Source organism: Nestor notabilis, unplaced genomic scaffold (genome assembly GCF_000696875.1).
Source record: "Nestor notabilis isolate BGI_N333 unplaced genomic scaffold, ASM69687v1 scaffold22172, whole genome shotgun sequence".
NCBI lineage: Eukaryota > Metazoa > Chordata > Aves > Psittaciformes > Psittacidae > Nestor > Nestor notabilis.
This window is the reverse complement of record NW_009919014.1, coordinates 18092-32078: the sequence shown is the minus strand read 5'-3', so window position 1 is coordinate 32078 and position 13987 is coordinate 18092. Positions and strand designations below refer to the sequence as shown.

At 42.4% G+C, this 13987-nt stretch overlaps 1 protein-coding gene across 1 annotated transcript; it reads left to right on the top strand.

Annotated features, from left to right (window-relative positions):
* Positions 1-385: 385 nt before the first annotated feature.
* On the top strand, positions 386-6410 carry CSTF1 (cleavage stimulation factor, 3' pre-RNA, subunit 1, 50kDa). The gene is made up of 5 exons (XM_010010032.1): positions 386-576; positions 1979-2256; positions 3059-3256; positions 3852-4242; positions 5689-6410. The coding sequence occupies exons 1-5, from the start codon at positions 408-410 to the stop codon at positions 5946-5948; spliced, it is 1296 nt and encodes a 431-aa protein (XP_010008334.1). The 5' UTR covers positions 386-407; the 3' UTR covers positions 5949-6410.
* The last annotated feature ends 7577 nt before the right edge of the window (positions 6411-13987 follow it).

The following is a 13987-nucleotide window of genomic DNA, read 5'->3' as shown; positions in this document are numbered from 1 at the left end:
AGGCGGGAGGGTGCCAGCGGTGGGCTGCCCTGCATGGTTTGGGTCGATCCTCTCCCCAGTGCCCGGGGCCGCCTTCTGGCGGGGCTCAGTGAAAGGTCTTGACAGAATCATTCTGCTAACTAATGCTGCATTATTTCTGCCTCCTCTATTGCTCCTTAATGTACAGTTCATGCTCTGTTTATTGGCGAGATTTTCATTTCTACAGACAAGTGCAACAGGTTTTTCCTCCTTTTTTTTTTTTCCTTTCAGTTTACTGTCTCTGATTCTTGCCTAAAATAAAGGTGTCTGCACTGAAAATGGGCAGGATGTGCTTTATTTAAAGGTTGTGCCTGTTTCATGAAACTCTTTTGTATGTGATTTTTCTTGTTTATTTATTTCAGGCCCCTCCAAGGCATTCCTTGCTCACAATGTATAGAACAAAAGTCAGTTTGAAAGACCGTCAGCAACTTTATAAACTGATAATTAGTCAGCTGCTATATGATGGATACATAAATATTGCCAATGGCTTGATAAATGAGATAAAACCACAATCAGTCTGTGCACCATCTGAACAACTGCTGCACCTAATTAAGTTAGGTAAGCTGCAATAAAAAGCTAACACAAAAGTCTAGTTTCTAAATCTCTAGCTTAAATCCTTGTGAATTAAGAGGCTAGTCACTGACAATACGTCAAAAGACGTATTGCATAAGAATGCAATGGTTATGTGTAGTAATAGTGTAACACTCCACATACTTAGATAAAGCCTTTGCCTCTGGCTTTTTTGAAGGGTATTCTAGCTCTGTGTTTCATTGTTTAGTTTGCATTAAAAGCAAGACATCACTAAACGTAGTCAAAATCCATTTGTTTGCACTTCCATAACACATAAGAATACTTGCTCAGGGTCCTGGGTGACTGGCAACCTTGTAAAAGCATGTTCCAGTAAACAGGATCACTGAGTCCACAGACCTAATAGAAAATTGATCCACACAGTTCTGTGCCAAGTTTAGAAATATTTTCTATGTGATTCTTGCTGACAGTATAGGAAAGGGAGCAAGCCCTTCCATTGGCAGTCTTTCCTAGCATTTATATATCAGTCTCAAGAAAATAAGCTTCACAATCTAGGGTCTCAGCAGAGGTATTGCTTGTTTTCTCTCTGTGTATTTTTCTCTCTGAAAGTACATCTGTGCTGCAGTATGTAGTCACAGCACCAGACCTGCTGTTGAAACAAGCTAAGATACTGGAAGAGATCTAGCCATAGCATCATGTCTTCTTATACTGTAACTGAACTGGTTCTGCAGCCTGAACTAGTCGACTTCCAAGGGTATAAATATGTGAAGCCCTGTGCCTGAAATAAGAATGTTAAACTTGCAATATGTGGATGAAAGCAAGAGCAAGAAAAACTTGAATTTGATGGATTGATGATCAAAGTTGGGCACACAGCTAGAAATTCTTGCGTCTGCCCTGTTACCACTTCCAGTGCTGAACTGTCTTTGTAGATGCATCCTGGAAATAAATAAAAATCTATAGGAGGGTGGGTGTGAAGAGGAGTAAAAATTTTCATTTGCAATGCTGCAGTAGTTGTTGGAGTAGAGGTTTTTTTCCTTCAATGCAATGAAACAGAAAGGAGAAGAATTGGTAAATGCTTCAGTCTTTTATTTTAAATCTCATGTAACAGTGCTGGGACTTGTTTCTCTCTCTGTGAAAAGCTGCCAGTGGCTTCAGTGACTCGATTGTTGGTGCATTTGTCAGTACTTGACATTCTACAGTATTTGCTGGTCGTATTTTCACGGTTAATTTTAAGAGCTGTGTTCTGCTCCTGGGTAGCCAAATTACTTTTCGCTTTTCATAAGAAGTACTGCTGTGTCACTAAATCTGCTCTGCTAGCTTAGCTTTGTTCAACAGGAGCTGTTACCAAAGGCTGTAGCATAGATCTGGCCACAGCCTATCTGTCTAAGGAGAAGGTTAACTTGGTTTAAGTGCATCAACTTCTTTTTTTCAGGAATGGAGAATGATGACAGTGCTGTTCAGTATGCAATTGGACGGTCAGATACAGTGGCTCCAGGCACAGGAATTGACTTGGAATTTGATGCAGATGTACAGACCATGTCTCCCGAGGCTTCTGAATATGAGACTTGTTATGTCACATCTCACAAAGGGCCGTGTCGTGTAGCTACGTATAGCAGAGACGGACAGTTAATAGCTACAGGATCTGCTGATGCCTCAATAAAAATTCTTGATACAGAGAGAATGTTGGCCAAAAGTGCTATGCCTATTGAGGTAAAATATGACTGAATTGTAACCACTGTGTGAATTCTTGAGGTGCTGTCTGTTTCATGCCATGTCTGCCTTGTGGCTGGCTCAGTGGGTTCTGTCTCGCCATATTTCCTACTCCAGCAGCGGCTCATAAAGTACCCTTGAAGAAAAGGAAGAAGAAATAGGGCAAGTATACCTGTGTAACTTTCAGCAGCAGGCTTGAGAATTGAGCCAGAAATTGTTTCTAATAGATGCTGATAATTGCTATACTGTATGAACACAGTTTATTTTTAGGCCCACTTACACCTTTGGCCTCCACAGCCTCCAGTGGCTGTGTTTCAGAACTGTTTCACAGAATACATGTTTATTTGCTTCATTTTTTTTTCTCTCCAATGTGGTTACCAGGTAGCGGTTTAAAAGTGGGTGAGTTAGGGTGTTTTAGCACAGAGTGCACACCAAACTCGTAGCAGTATCCTGTGAGTAAAGGTTGCAGTTTTCCCAGCTGGGACGGTGTACCTTAATTCTTAAAGCAATACAGTATTTTGGCTTGGTTTTTATGAAAGTGGTATGTTTTCTTGCACCCATTCTGTACTGCCGAAACTAGCTTGTCCTTGAGCAAGTCACTTTACCTTTTTAAAGATACAGGGATTTTATGTGATAACAGTATCTGATGGCCCTTCAGATAATTGAGATAACAGTGATTATGTGCCTAGGCATGTGTCAGAAAGGTAATTGTTATTTGGCTGCGCTGGCAAGCATAAAACCTACTTTCTCTGTTAAAAGCATGTCTGCTTTCTAACACTGACTCATTGAATGTTCTTTGTAGGTCATGATGAATGAAACAGCACAGCAAAACATGGAAAATCATCCTGTTATTCGGACTCTGTACGATCATGTGGATGAAGTTACGTGTTTAGCTTTTCATCCAACAGAACAGATCCTAGCATCTGGTTCAAGGGACTATACACTTAAATTGTTTGATTATTCAAAACCTTCTGCCAAAAGAGCCTTCAAATACATACAGGTTAGATACGATACCAGTTCAGAGCAACCAAAGCTTGAATGTATATGTACGTGTGCAGAAACCTGAATTGTGTTTGAGTTTATAAGTGCTTAGGTATGTAGGAGTATGCAGATATAAAATGTGGAGACATTATGGTAATTACGTGTTAAAAGTTTGTGCATGATGGGTACCTACATTCCTTAGATCTAGTGCCTGTCTGCTTTTTGTTAATTTAGATCAAATCTGATCTGGGGAACTCTGACATCAATTATATTATCTTTGTTTTGGAGGAATTTGGGATTATATTTGTTTTGGAGGAGTTTGGGATTATATGGTGGTGGGCTTTGGGGTTTGTGACTGGCTGACAGAGCCTGCTGTCACTCTTGTGCAATATCCCAGAAATGAACAGGCACTGCAAGCTGCTTCGGGACAAAAACTAAGGCAGCCTGTCATTTTAATCCTATGGGAAGCATTTTCTATTTTGTAAAAAACAGAACACATTGTGCTAACTGATAATTTAAGCAGTGTTTTAGCACTCTAATGCCATCAGAATTGACGCTTCCATTTCAGACTTTTCTTCTTTTCTTAAACCGGTTATGTATTTTTGATCAAACAGGAGGCAGAGATGTTGCGCTCAATTTCTTTTCACCCTTCGGGAGATTTCATACTTGTTGGTACCCAGCACCCTACTTTACGACTGTATGATATCAATACTTTCCAGTGTTTTGTGTCTTGCAATCCTCAAGATCAGCACACTGATGCTATATGTTCAGTAAATTACAACGCAAGTGCAAACATGTATGTGACGGGAAGTAAGGATGGATGCATCAAACTGTGGGATGGTGTTTCAAATCGCTGCATCACTACTTTTGAGAAGGCACATGATGGAGCTGAAGTCTGTTCTGCTATTTTTTCCAAAAACTCAAAGTATATCTTGTCAAGTGGAAAAGACTCTGTAGCTAAACTATGGGAGATATCCACTGGTCGAACACTGGTCAAATACACAGGTATGTGGCAGGTGACCTTCCAAGTACCTTCTCTTTCAGGTACTGACCCATAGCAGGGGTGGTAATATTGTCAGAACAGAAGTTCTTAAAGGCACTGGGAGACTGCTGCTTTGAGGTTAAATTGCCCCAAACTTTTGAAAACATTTCAGTAGACTAATTCCAGAAGAGAAGCTGTGATTCTTGTATGTCAGTCAGTGTAAACGTATTTAGTTTGAGTACATTTTGGAGACTCTTCTAAGATACTGTTACTCCGTTGCTTTGGAGGGAAGTTGTGACTAAATTAGGGGGAAGTAAAAAGGAATGCTGCCCTAACCAGGACACTTGTGGAGAGAGTTTAGAAACAGTGATTATTAAAACAAAAATACATCATCACTTTTCCAGCTAGAGTAGGGGCACAGTTTAAACTGGAAGGGTCAAAACTAATACCTAATTTATTTCTGGCTAGGGCAGGCCATGTTCCCTCAGAACAGCCACTCTGACAGGGGTAATTGAACCTACTTTGCGGCAGTTCATTTAACCATTAGACTCTTGTGCAAAAGATAGCTCTAGTAAGCCATGTCAGTATTCTAAAATAGCTACAGCTGGTTGGTTTCCTTCCCCCCCACCTTTTTCTTTCTCCCTGTTTATTTGAAGGATTCAATTGTACACAAGGTGGTCCTACTCAGAGCATTCTGGCAATACCATGCTTTGATCTCTGCAGGACTTAAATGGTGAAGGTTGCAGAAGCTTTGCATATGATAGCAGCTAAGTAACAGGGAAGCTTGAGTCAGGCAGTAATGTGTGTAAGCGTTAGGAGTCATAGCATAAAAGACGAGAGGATGTTGAAAACGTTTTACACCAGTTTTTGGGACGAGTATGGTCCTTTTCTGTATGCTAGCTGTATCTGCTCTCAACCAGCAGAGTGCAGTACCTCCTTGGTAAACTTTGGCAACATACCAGGTAGGATGCAGGTGTGCATTGCAGAGTAAATGCCTATATAGGAAACACATTTTATTTGAAGGGTATGGAGGGGAAGTATAGCCAAGTTAGGTCATACAATGTGCCGTGTGATGTATACATTAAAACCAAAAGTTGTCCTTGGTAATGAGAATCTGTATTCGACTGTCTGTGGTATTTCCCCTTAGTTACAGCTGTAAGTCTCATACAAAAAATAAAAGGCAAAAGTGCTCTTAAAGTTAAGTGACTGCACTCATAGTGCTTGACTGACACAGCTGGAGTAGTTAATCTTTCTGTACTTTAAGAAATCTTAGAATATACCATGTATATTAGCTGCAAAAGCATGCTCATTATTGACTCACCTGTTTTATATGGAAGCAGTAGACTGAGAAAATAAGGCTCTTTTGCAGACTGCAGAAATTGATACTTGTGGGAGGTTTGTTCTTAAGTCTTTGGAAACTTCCTAAAACTCATCCTAATTTGGGTTAATACTTTGCTGTATGTATTTAGGAGCTGGTTTGAGTGGACGACAAGTACACAGGACCCAAGCTGTCTTCAACCACACAGAAGATTATGTGCTGCTTCCAGATGAAAGGACCATAAGCCTCTGCTGCTGGGACTCAAGGACTGCTGAACGGAGAAATCTTCTTTCTCTGGGGCACAACAGCATTGTCCGTTGCATTGTGCATTCTCCTACCAATCCTGGCTTCATGACCTGCAGTGATGACTACAGGGCTAGATTTTGGTACAGAAGGTCAACAACAGACTAAGGACTGCTTTATAAAACAGTGATGCTCCAGATTCCTTCTATCATCTTGTATTGATTGTACTGCCGACAGATGCCTACATGAGAGCCGTGCTGTGTCTGGTCTTTCATTCTGTCAGGTGTGGCAGAAACAATATCAAAATACTGAGACTAAGTTTTGCCCCATACTAATTTTTTTTATTAGTGTGTGTGGCATCAGTTTTTGTCAGTCATCTCCAATTGTTCTCAAGGGGGGGTGGGCAGAGAATAAAGTGATCCTTGCAGGAAGGATTAAACTTGTTCTCCTGTCTAAATCCCGCAAAACAATAATGTGACTGTATCTTGCTCAAACTGGGCAGTGTGAGCCAGTTTTGCTCTGTGTTGTATCTGTGCAATCCCACTGAAGTCTGTTTAAAGAATGGATTACACAAATAACAGCAGAACTTGGCACATACTTTAATGAAGCCTTAAGCTGCCTTTAGTTCTGATCATTCTTTGTAAAACTATTTTGTATCTTTTAGTCTGGGTGGTTTTTTTGGTGGATTTTTTTTTTCTTTTTAATTGTTTGGCCAAGTGGCCCTTCAGTTCTGAGCCAGTTTTGTGCCATAAGAACTTGAAACAGGACTTCAAACTGTTTAGATGAATTCCAGAAATGGCATTCTAGCTCTGGTATTACAGCTCAGACTTAAAACATGGTCTTCTTTTGGATTTATCTGGACAAGTGGGATCTCAAAGTGAATTAATGATATTTTCAAGAAGTACCCATATTGCAAATGTAAAATGTGCTGTGGCGTGTGAAAATGAGAATAATTTTGCCATAGAGACCTTCAGTATCCTCTCCAAGAAGCTGTTGTGCGTATTAATTTTTGTATATGTACGTCAGAAATGTCATTTTGCTTCATTTTATTGAGACGTTTTCATTCTGTTACACGGCACTTGAATTACATTTTTTCTTAATTATTCAGAAACCCAGACTCAGTGTTTCTTCTCCTTGTTATTTCTAATAGTACAAATTTCCCAGACCTTTTTTTTAGCAGGAGTACAGCTCATTAAGAAGCTGTGCTTAAACCTACTGTAAGTTTGAAAATTCACTACTTAATTTTTACGGAGAGTTGCCTGTGCAAAGCTTTAAACGAGTTGACTGAGGCATCTTTGCACAGTGCTCTTGGACGTCATGTTTGGGAGGCTTCCTCCAGTCAAAAGTTCAGCACTTGCTTTCATCAGGATTTTTAAGATTGCTCTTACTGCTGGGTTAACTGCCCATTCCCACTGATGAAGTGTCTCATCAAGGGCTTACGAGGGTACAGGTTTTGGCTGTATTTAAATAAAAATTACCGTATAAAAAGTTATTTAATATATAAAGGAAATGTATTAGTTTTCTATATAACAAAGAAATTAATAGTGGAAAGCTGTGTCTTTGGGGACATGTTGAAGCTTGATGAATTCATTTGGTGTGTTACATCTGAATCAGACTCAACTGTACATTTGCAGTATATGGGATTGCTTTTTAAAAGAGAGAATGCAATTTTTTTCTCTTAAAAGCTACTGCTCTGGAAACATTCCTTAGGCTCAGCAATCCTCTTTGCTCCTTCTTTGCCTTCCGTCAAGTTTCTAAAACTTTAGAAAAATGGGAGGCATGAGAGAGCAGTTCTGGTGGCTCTTTTCGTGGAGAAACAAGGAGAACCAGAGCTTGGTGGGAGGCAAAAGGGAAGTCCTGATGTGCAGTAGTTGGTGCACTCTCTGCTCACTCAGCGACAGCCACCCTTCTCTGCTGCAGCCCAGCTGCTAAGCTGATAGCAGTGGCAGTGTTGAGGGGAGTGCCGTGTTCATGTCAGTTCTGTTAAGGAGGCTGTCCCCAGGTAATACATCTGTTACTGGTGTTTGGACTTTTTCTACTTTAAAAACACTATTTAAAATAGTAGTTGTAGGTTGTAGAAATGTAGTTGTAAAATGTAGAAATAGTTATTTTCATTTAACACAAGAACATCCTGCCATTGGCATCTTTCTTGCTTTTCATATCTGTATCATCTTTCTTGAGGCCAGAAGTTTGGGGTTTTCTGTTTGAGGAATAAGGGCTGGAAGAAATTTAAACTCATCCTCTTTAGGTAGATAATGCAGTCCTGGAGTGAAATGGTGTAGTGCTACAGCATCCCAGTGGTGGTCTGGTGGAAGGTGGCTGGTGGGGGCAAGGCTGCCGTACAGCACTGGGAGCAAGTAAGGGTGTAAGTGAAGAGGAGCTATAGCTGCCTTGTGAAGAACAAGGTTGTGCACACATGTTGTCACCCTGTTTGACCTGCACTTGCTTGGAGGGAATGCATCCTTCAGCTGTGCAAGTCTGGAAGTATCTCAGTAAACATTCTTCAGGTGATCATACTGCTGCTGTCAGGAAAGCTTCACACCCAGCAGCCGCATTCGTGAATTGAAACTCCGGTGCAGCCACTTGCCCTCCATGAGTTTTGCAGTCTGTGCCTCTCAGTAGCTACATCCCAGAGCAGCACTGTTGTACTCGGGATTTACCACCTCCTCAAGAAACCCTGTGTCACCTGTCTAAAGGTCTGTTGTGTCTGTCTGGTGCGTAACCCACTCTTGCTTCTCCTTGGAAGAAGCTGTCATGGAAGTTTGGCGAGGTGGTGCCACAGCTCACGCGTTCAGCCAGAGAGCCATGCTGGCATGAAAGCAGCTTTGAAGACAACCGTAACTATGGATTGGTATCTCTCGGCCTTCAGCATTCTTCAGCACACTGACTTGGCATGGATTGGCACCCAGCTTTAGGGATAGTCTTTCCTATAGGGCTCCTTCTGGAATTAGGCTAATTTGCCACCCTTTTAAAGAGATTTCAAGCTTTATACTGAAGAAGGGGTTCTGGGCTGGGATGAGTATTTCTCATTTCCTGGACAGAGAGGCTAGCTTTCCGTGAGAGCTGCCAACAAAGCTGAATCCCAGGAAAATACGAAGTGCATCAAGGCAAAGTAGTTTACAGTGGTTGTAGCTCAGGTTAGGAAGTTCTCTGGCTGGCTGTAAGGGACCCTTCAAACTTGCTGCAGCACAACTGCTCTGCTCGCTGAGCAGATGCTGCAAGCCAGGAGCCGAATGCATTCCCTCATTGTATGTGTTTGAGCCTTGGTGCAGCCGGGAGGAGTCTTTCACACAGCATTCACCCCAGAAGTGGATGGTAACATGTAAGGTTTTCCCAAAGCTCCTTTGTAAAAAAACCCCTATCAGTGTCTTAAAAGTTGAGAAAATGTGAAAGGCATAAAAACTGGCTTCAAATTCCTGAATTGATACCACTGTAGCAGTCCTGTTTCCATCGAGCACTGTGCAGCCTCTTGTGGTACGTATTATTCTTGTGTTCATTCCATTTCTAAAAGAGGAAATACAGGAACATGTAGCAAACCCAAAGGCTGAAACTTCTGACTGCGGTTAATTGCGACAAGTTGGTGACAGTGAGATCAAGGAAAATTCCACTTGCAGACAGGCTCTTTTTCTTGCTTGTAGATGCTAATGGGGCTTTTCTGGTTTGTGTTCTGCTCCTTGTAAACTTGGCTGTTGTCACAGAAATTGTCTTTCAGGAGAATCTTTTCTACAAGTTCCTAAATGCAGATGGGCTTTCTTGAGACGTAGCTCCTAACACACTGAGACTGGGCAAAGCCAGAGGCTCTTCCTCCTGCCGTGGTTATCTTGTATTGCTCCAGGCGATGTGAATGACAGCAATGGATAAAAACATGAGAATCGACAGAACTGCAAAGGTAGGCCTGGTTTTCTGTGTACAGCATATAAACAAGACAAAGGGGCCTAGAGGAGGGTTTGATGTTTGAATTCAGCGTGACGCTGGGTGATGTGGGAAATGCTTAGTGTTCTCTTGAGCTGCACAGAAAGCTCTTTACGATGCCCATGTACCTACTGTCACAAAACTATTTTTTGTTGCTACGAAACTATTACCCAGAAGGAATGTCTTCTTAGGGAGGGCTCTGAATAAAGCAGGATTCCCAAGTAGCAAATATCTGTGAATAAACACATTTGTGAAATAATAAATATGTAACTTCAAGGTTCCAACAGTTTTACTCTATCCTGCAGTAACATTAAAGATGTGATTATGCTGTCAGAGACTTTCAGTGACAGTCCAGGTAACTTGTTGTGTGATGGATAATTTCCCTATGTTACACACAAACCATTTTGAATATTGTTTTTGTATATTTTGAAAGACCGGAACTAGCTTATGAAGGGTTTTGCTTTTATTTGTGTATTCATATTGTATCTGCTATGATTTTATGTATATATACGTAGATAAAATACCCTGCTGCAGGTATAAGGGTTAGAGAATGCTGAAGTCTTGATTCAACTCAGTGCCTTGATTGTGCTACTGTCTGCAAGTCTAATGAGCAGTGTAATGGAATTATAATTTTCATCCTGAAATATGACCTCAGTTTTCGTTGTAAATAAACTGCATTCCTGGAAATTTGACACAAAATATAGTAGAGGGGAAAAAGCTCAGTACCAGCACAGTGAGTCATTTTTGTACTCAAAATTTGCCATTGAGGCATGTAGAGCTAAGAGGACTATTCTTCATGTGAAGTCATCAGAAATGACATTTTTAATGTCATAGAATTGTATGATTTCTATACAGAGAATAGAGTTTCTATTTCTAGGAATGGTATTTTCAGTTTTCTTAAGTGGCTAAAGAAATGTAATGGTGGTAGTAAGCTCATTTCCTGTCTTGTTGTGTGATCTTTAGACATGGCCAGAGCACACCCAGACAAATTCAGCTGAGTAACAAGTGAAAAAGTCAAATTTATTTCCACTATATTAACTGTTTATAAGGTTCCTACTCCCCTGGCAGTACTGTTTATTGTAATAGTTGAATGTTACACTTAATACAAAAACATTAGGGATGTGTTTTTTCTACTAGCTGGACTTGAAGCACCACGTGCCAACCATCAGTAGCTTTGGTGGGACAGGTAACGCTCTGCAGTTATCACCATGCCCAAACTATCCCACTTTCACAAGGAAAACTGTTCCTGAAAATGAACCCAGGACACAAGTGCAGCTGGAGAAATGATGTAACTTCTTTCTTGTTGCACACACACCTGCAACCCAGTCTGCACAGGAAACGTTGCACCTCATGGTGTCTTTTAAAACACAGTTTGTGTGATGGGCTGTGCTTGGGAAATAGTTCTTGTACTGTTTGACAACATTTTCTGTTGCCAAAGAAAAATAGGAGAGGGTTTCTCCCCCTCCAAAATGCCCAGTTTACATGTTCCCATCCTGTCCACAAACAAGTGCATGAAGACCAACGTGCAATGTGGTTATGTGGGTGACGTGTGCTCCCACAGCCCCGGGTGCAGGCCCCCAGACTCACCTCCAGCACCTGGGGGCAAATAATGTGATTCACAATAGGATTTGCCAAAGCTGATACACTGAACAAGGAGTCACTTAGCCAAGAGGAAATACTGGAGAGTCTCCATCTTCCTCAGAGAATAAATACGGGGCTATTCTCAGGGATGCAGTTGAGTGGAAGTGGACTCAGTGCCCAGCTTTCCTGGGGAAATCTTACAGGTAAAACTTCAGTTGTGTCATGGACGAAAAAATTCTGACCCAGGGAATTTTAATCTCATGTAATTTATGCCAGTTAATACAAGCTTCTAATCACTGGTGTGGGTGATTGAGGAAGAACCATTGACAATTAAGCAAGCACTTAAGTAAACATCTTTGGGGTGAGGGGGATACGCTCTGTCTGCCCCGGCTTATAGCGTCCCAGACTGGTTTGGGCTGGAAGGGACCTTAAAGCTCATCCAGTTCCAACCCCTGCCATGGGCAGGGACACCTTCCACTAGAGCAGGTTGCTCCAAGCCCCTGTGTCCAACCTGGCCTTGAACACTGCCAGGGACGGGGCAGCCACAGCTTCTCTGGGCACCCTGTGCCAGCGCCTCAGCACCCTCACAGGGAAGAAGAGAACATTTACTTGTATTTGGAAGTAGCTTTGTGGCCACAGATTGCAGCTTTGTTACTTGTATTTCTGGATCATTTCAAATGCTGGTGACATACGGAGAATTCCAAATCAGTCAGTGAATGGCTGCTCTTTATTTTCTGCATGGAGTGTGCAAAACAGTAACACTGCTGGTTGTGATATTAAAGAAAGAAAAACAGAGCCCCAGAAGCATTGAAATGAGCTGCTTTGTGCCAGGAATCCTTTCTCATGTGGACAAGGGCATCAGCTGCTGGCCTGCCCCATGTAGATTTTGTTGAGAAAGCATTTTCAATGCAGCATTTCCTATTCAAGATGCATGGTTTTTCTAGCTGCATGATTGTGGGTTTGAAAGCTAGTGCCTAGTTGCATCTTGAGCTACCATGGAAAGAGGAAGGAAAAGACTTTTGCCAGAGCAAAGGCAGCATGTACAAAAGCAAAGCCAGTAAAAGTTTGCAAACCCCAAGATACTCAGCAAGTGCAGAGTGGTAACACTTGTGCATTTGCGTAAGTGTGACCCAGGCATAGCTGTTGCTGAGCAAATAGCAACTATGAATAATTTGAAATAACCGTTATTTAATAACATTAAAGATTTATTTTAATAATAATGAAAGGAACATCCCCCTTCGGCTACAGTCATTGTTTAGGTTTCTTCCTCAGGTTTTCTGCCTCTGAAGAGGGAGACTATTTTGCAGGGATTTCTATAACAACAGAGACCTGATCAGTTTTCCAGGGACCTGAACACCGAAATCTAAAAGCAAAACCCCTTTTAAGTTCAACAAACCAAGAGTAAAGGATGCTTCAAACCCCAGCCCCGCTGCCCGGCTCAGCCCCGCGGGTCCCTGCTCGGATGCGGTTGTGAAGCACAAAAGCGCTCCCTGGGGCGGCTGCCGGAGGGAGGGAGGGAGGGACGGACGGACGCTGTGTGTGCCCCGCACGGCCCCGCAGCAGCTGCCGGCCGCTGGAGGTAATTCTGCTACGTGATTAGCTCCCTCGGTTCCCAATCGTTGCGCTCCTCCGGGGCTGCCCGTGAGCGCAGCAGGGCTGGGACGGGGTTTCCAGCCAGACCTTCCGCTGCGGCTGCCTGATCTGCTTGGGCTTGGAGAGGAAGGGCTGGGGGAGATTTCATCCTCCTCCTCCCCAGGTGATGGAGTAACAAGGGAGGCAGGAGACAACACAATGAAGGTCAATGTAAGTACTGCTTTATTGTATTTCTGTTGCAGTTAGTGGCTGGACTTATTTCATTTGGAGTGGAAATGTGTACAGTGTAAAAACCTGTACAATCCAAATCAAACTGAAAAAATGCTTTATCAAGATCAACGGTGTGGTTAAAAAGGGTATGGTTTTGTGTATCCTGCACATGAGGCAATAATACACCTTGTTAAAGTGTTACCATGAGTGGGCCTGGCTGGTCATTAGTATGTCTCTTGCTTTGCATATTTTCTTGGAAATAATGAGCTTAAATGATTAACACCTGAGCCATACTTTATATATATATATATTTGGGGGGGTTTGCATTGATTACTAGAAAATAGGCGATGAAAATGTGTCAACAGCTCGAGTCGCTCTTTGAAGAAGAAAACATCAATATGAGTTGTGCAAGCCTGGGAAAGTCTGTTCATTCTAGGATAACACTGCAGTGCTCAAATTTGCAAAGAGAACTGAAGCTCAAAAGAGGAAAGGAGCGGTGGTGGTGTTCACTTTTAGGGAATACTGCCCTGGGATGGAAGGAGGGGGGAAGAAGTGGATGCATCAAAAATATGACTAAAAAATGGTTTATACAGTCGTATGTCCATGGTTTTGCCCAAACTTCCAGCCCAGCATATGCAGGTTCCTGGAATTATCCTGGTTTGTGTTAAGGAGCATTTCTTTGGCTGTGAACCGAGGTGGATCTTTCAGCGGGATGTACAGCAGAGCTCCGGCAGCTGTGACTCGGGCAGGGTCTGTGCAGCCCCCGTGTGCCCGCTGCTAATGACAACGTTCAGCTGCTGGCCGGAGCCATGGTGTGCGCTGGGGACCAGGGCAGGCGAAAACCCTCCCGCACCCTTGCCCAGGGAAACATTAACATTCCGGATAAAGGCTGCTTGGTCCCAAAGGGTAGT

Coding starts and splice junctions, on each gene's coding strand:
- CSTF1 (XM_010010032.1), top strand. CDS start 408: ATGTATAGAACAAAAGTCAGTTTGAAAGACCGTCAGCAACTTTATAAA. Junction 577..1,978: donor GCTGCACCTAATTAAGTTAG/GTAAGCTGCAAT, acceptor TCTTTTTTTCAG/GAATGGAGAATGATGACAGT. Junction 2,257..3,058: donor AAAGTGCTATGCCTATTGAG/GTAAAATATGAC, acceptor TGTTCTTTGTAG/GTCATGATGAATGAAACAGC.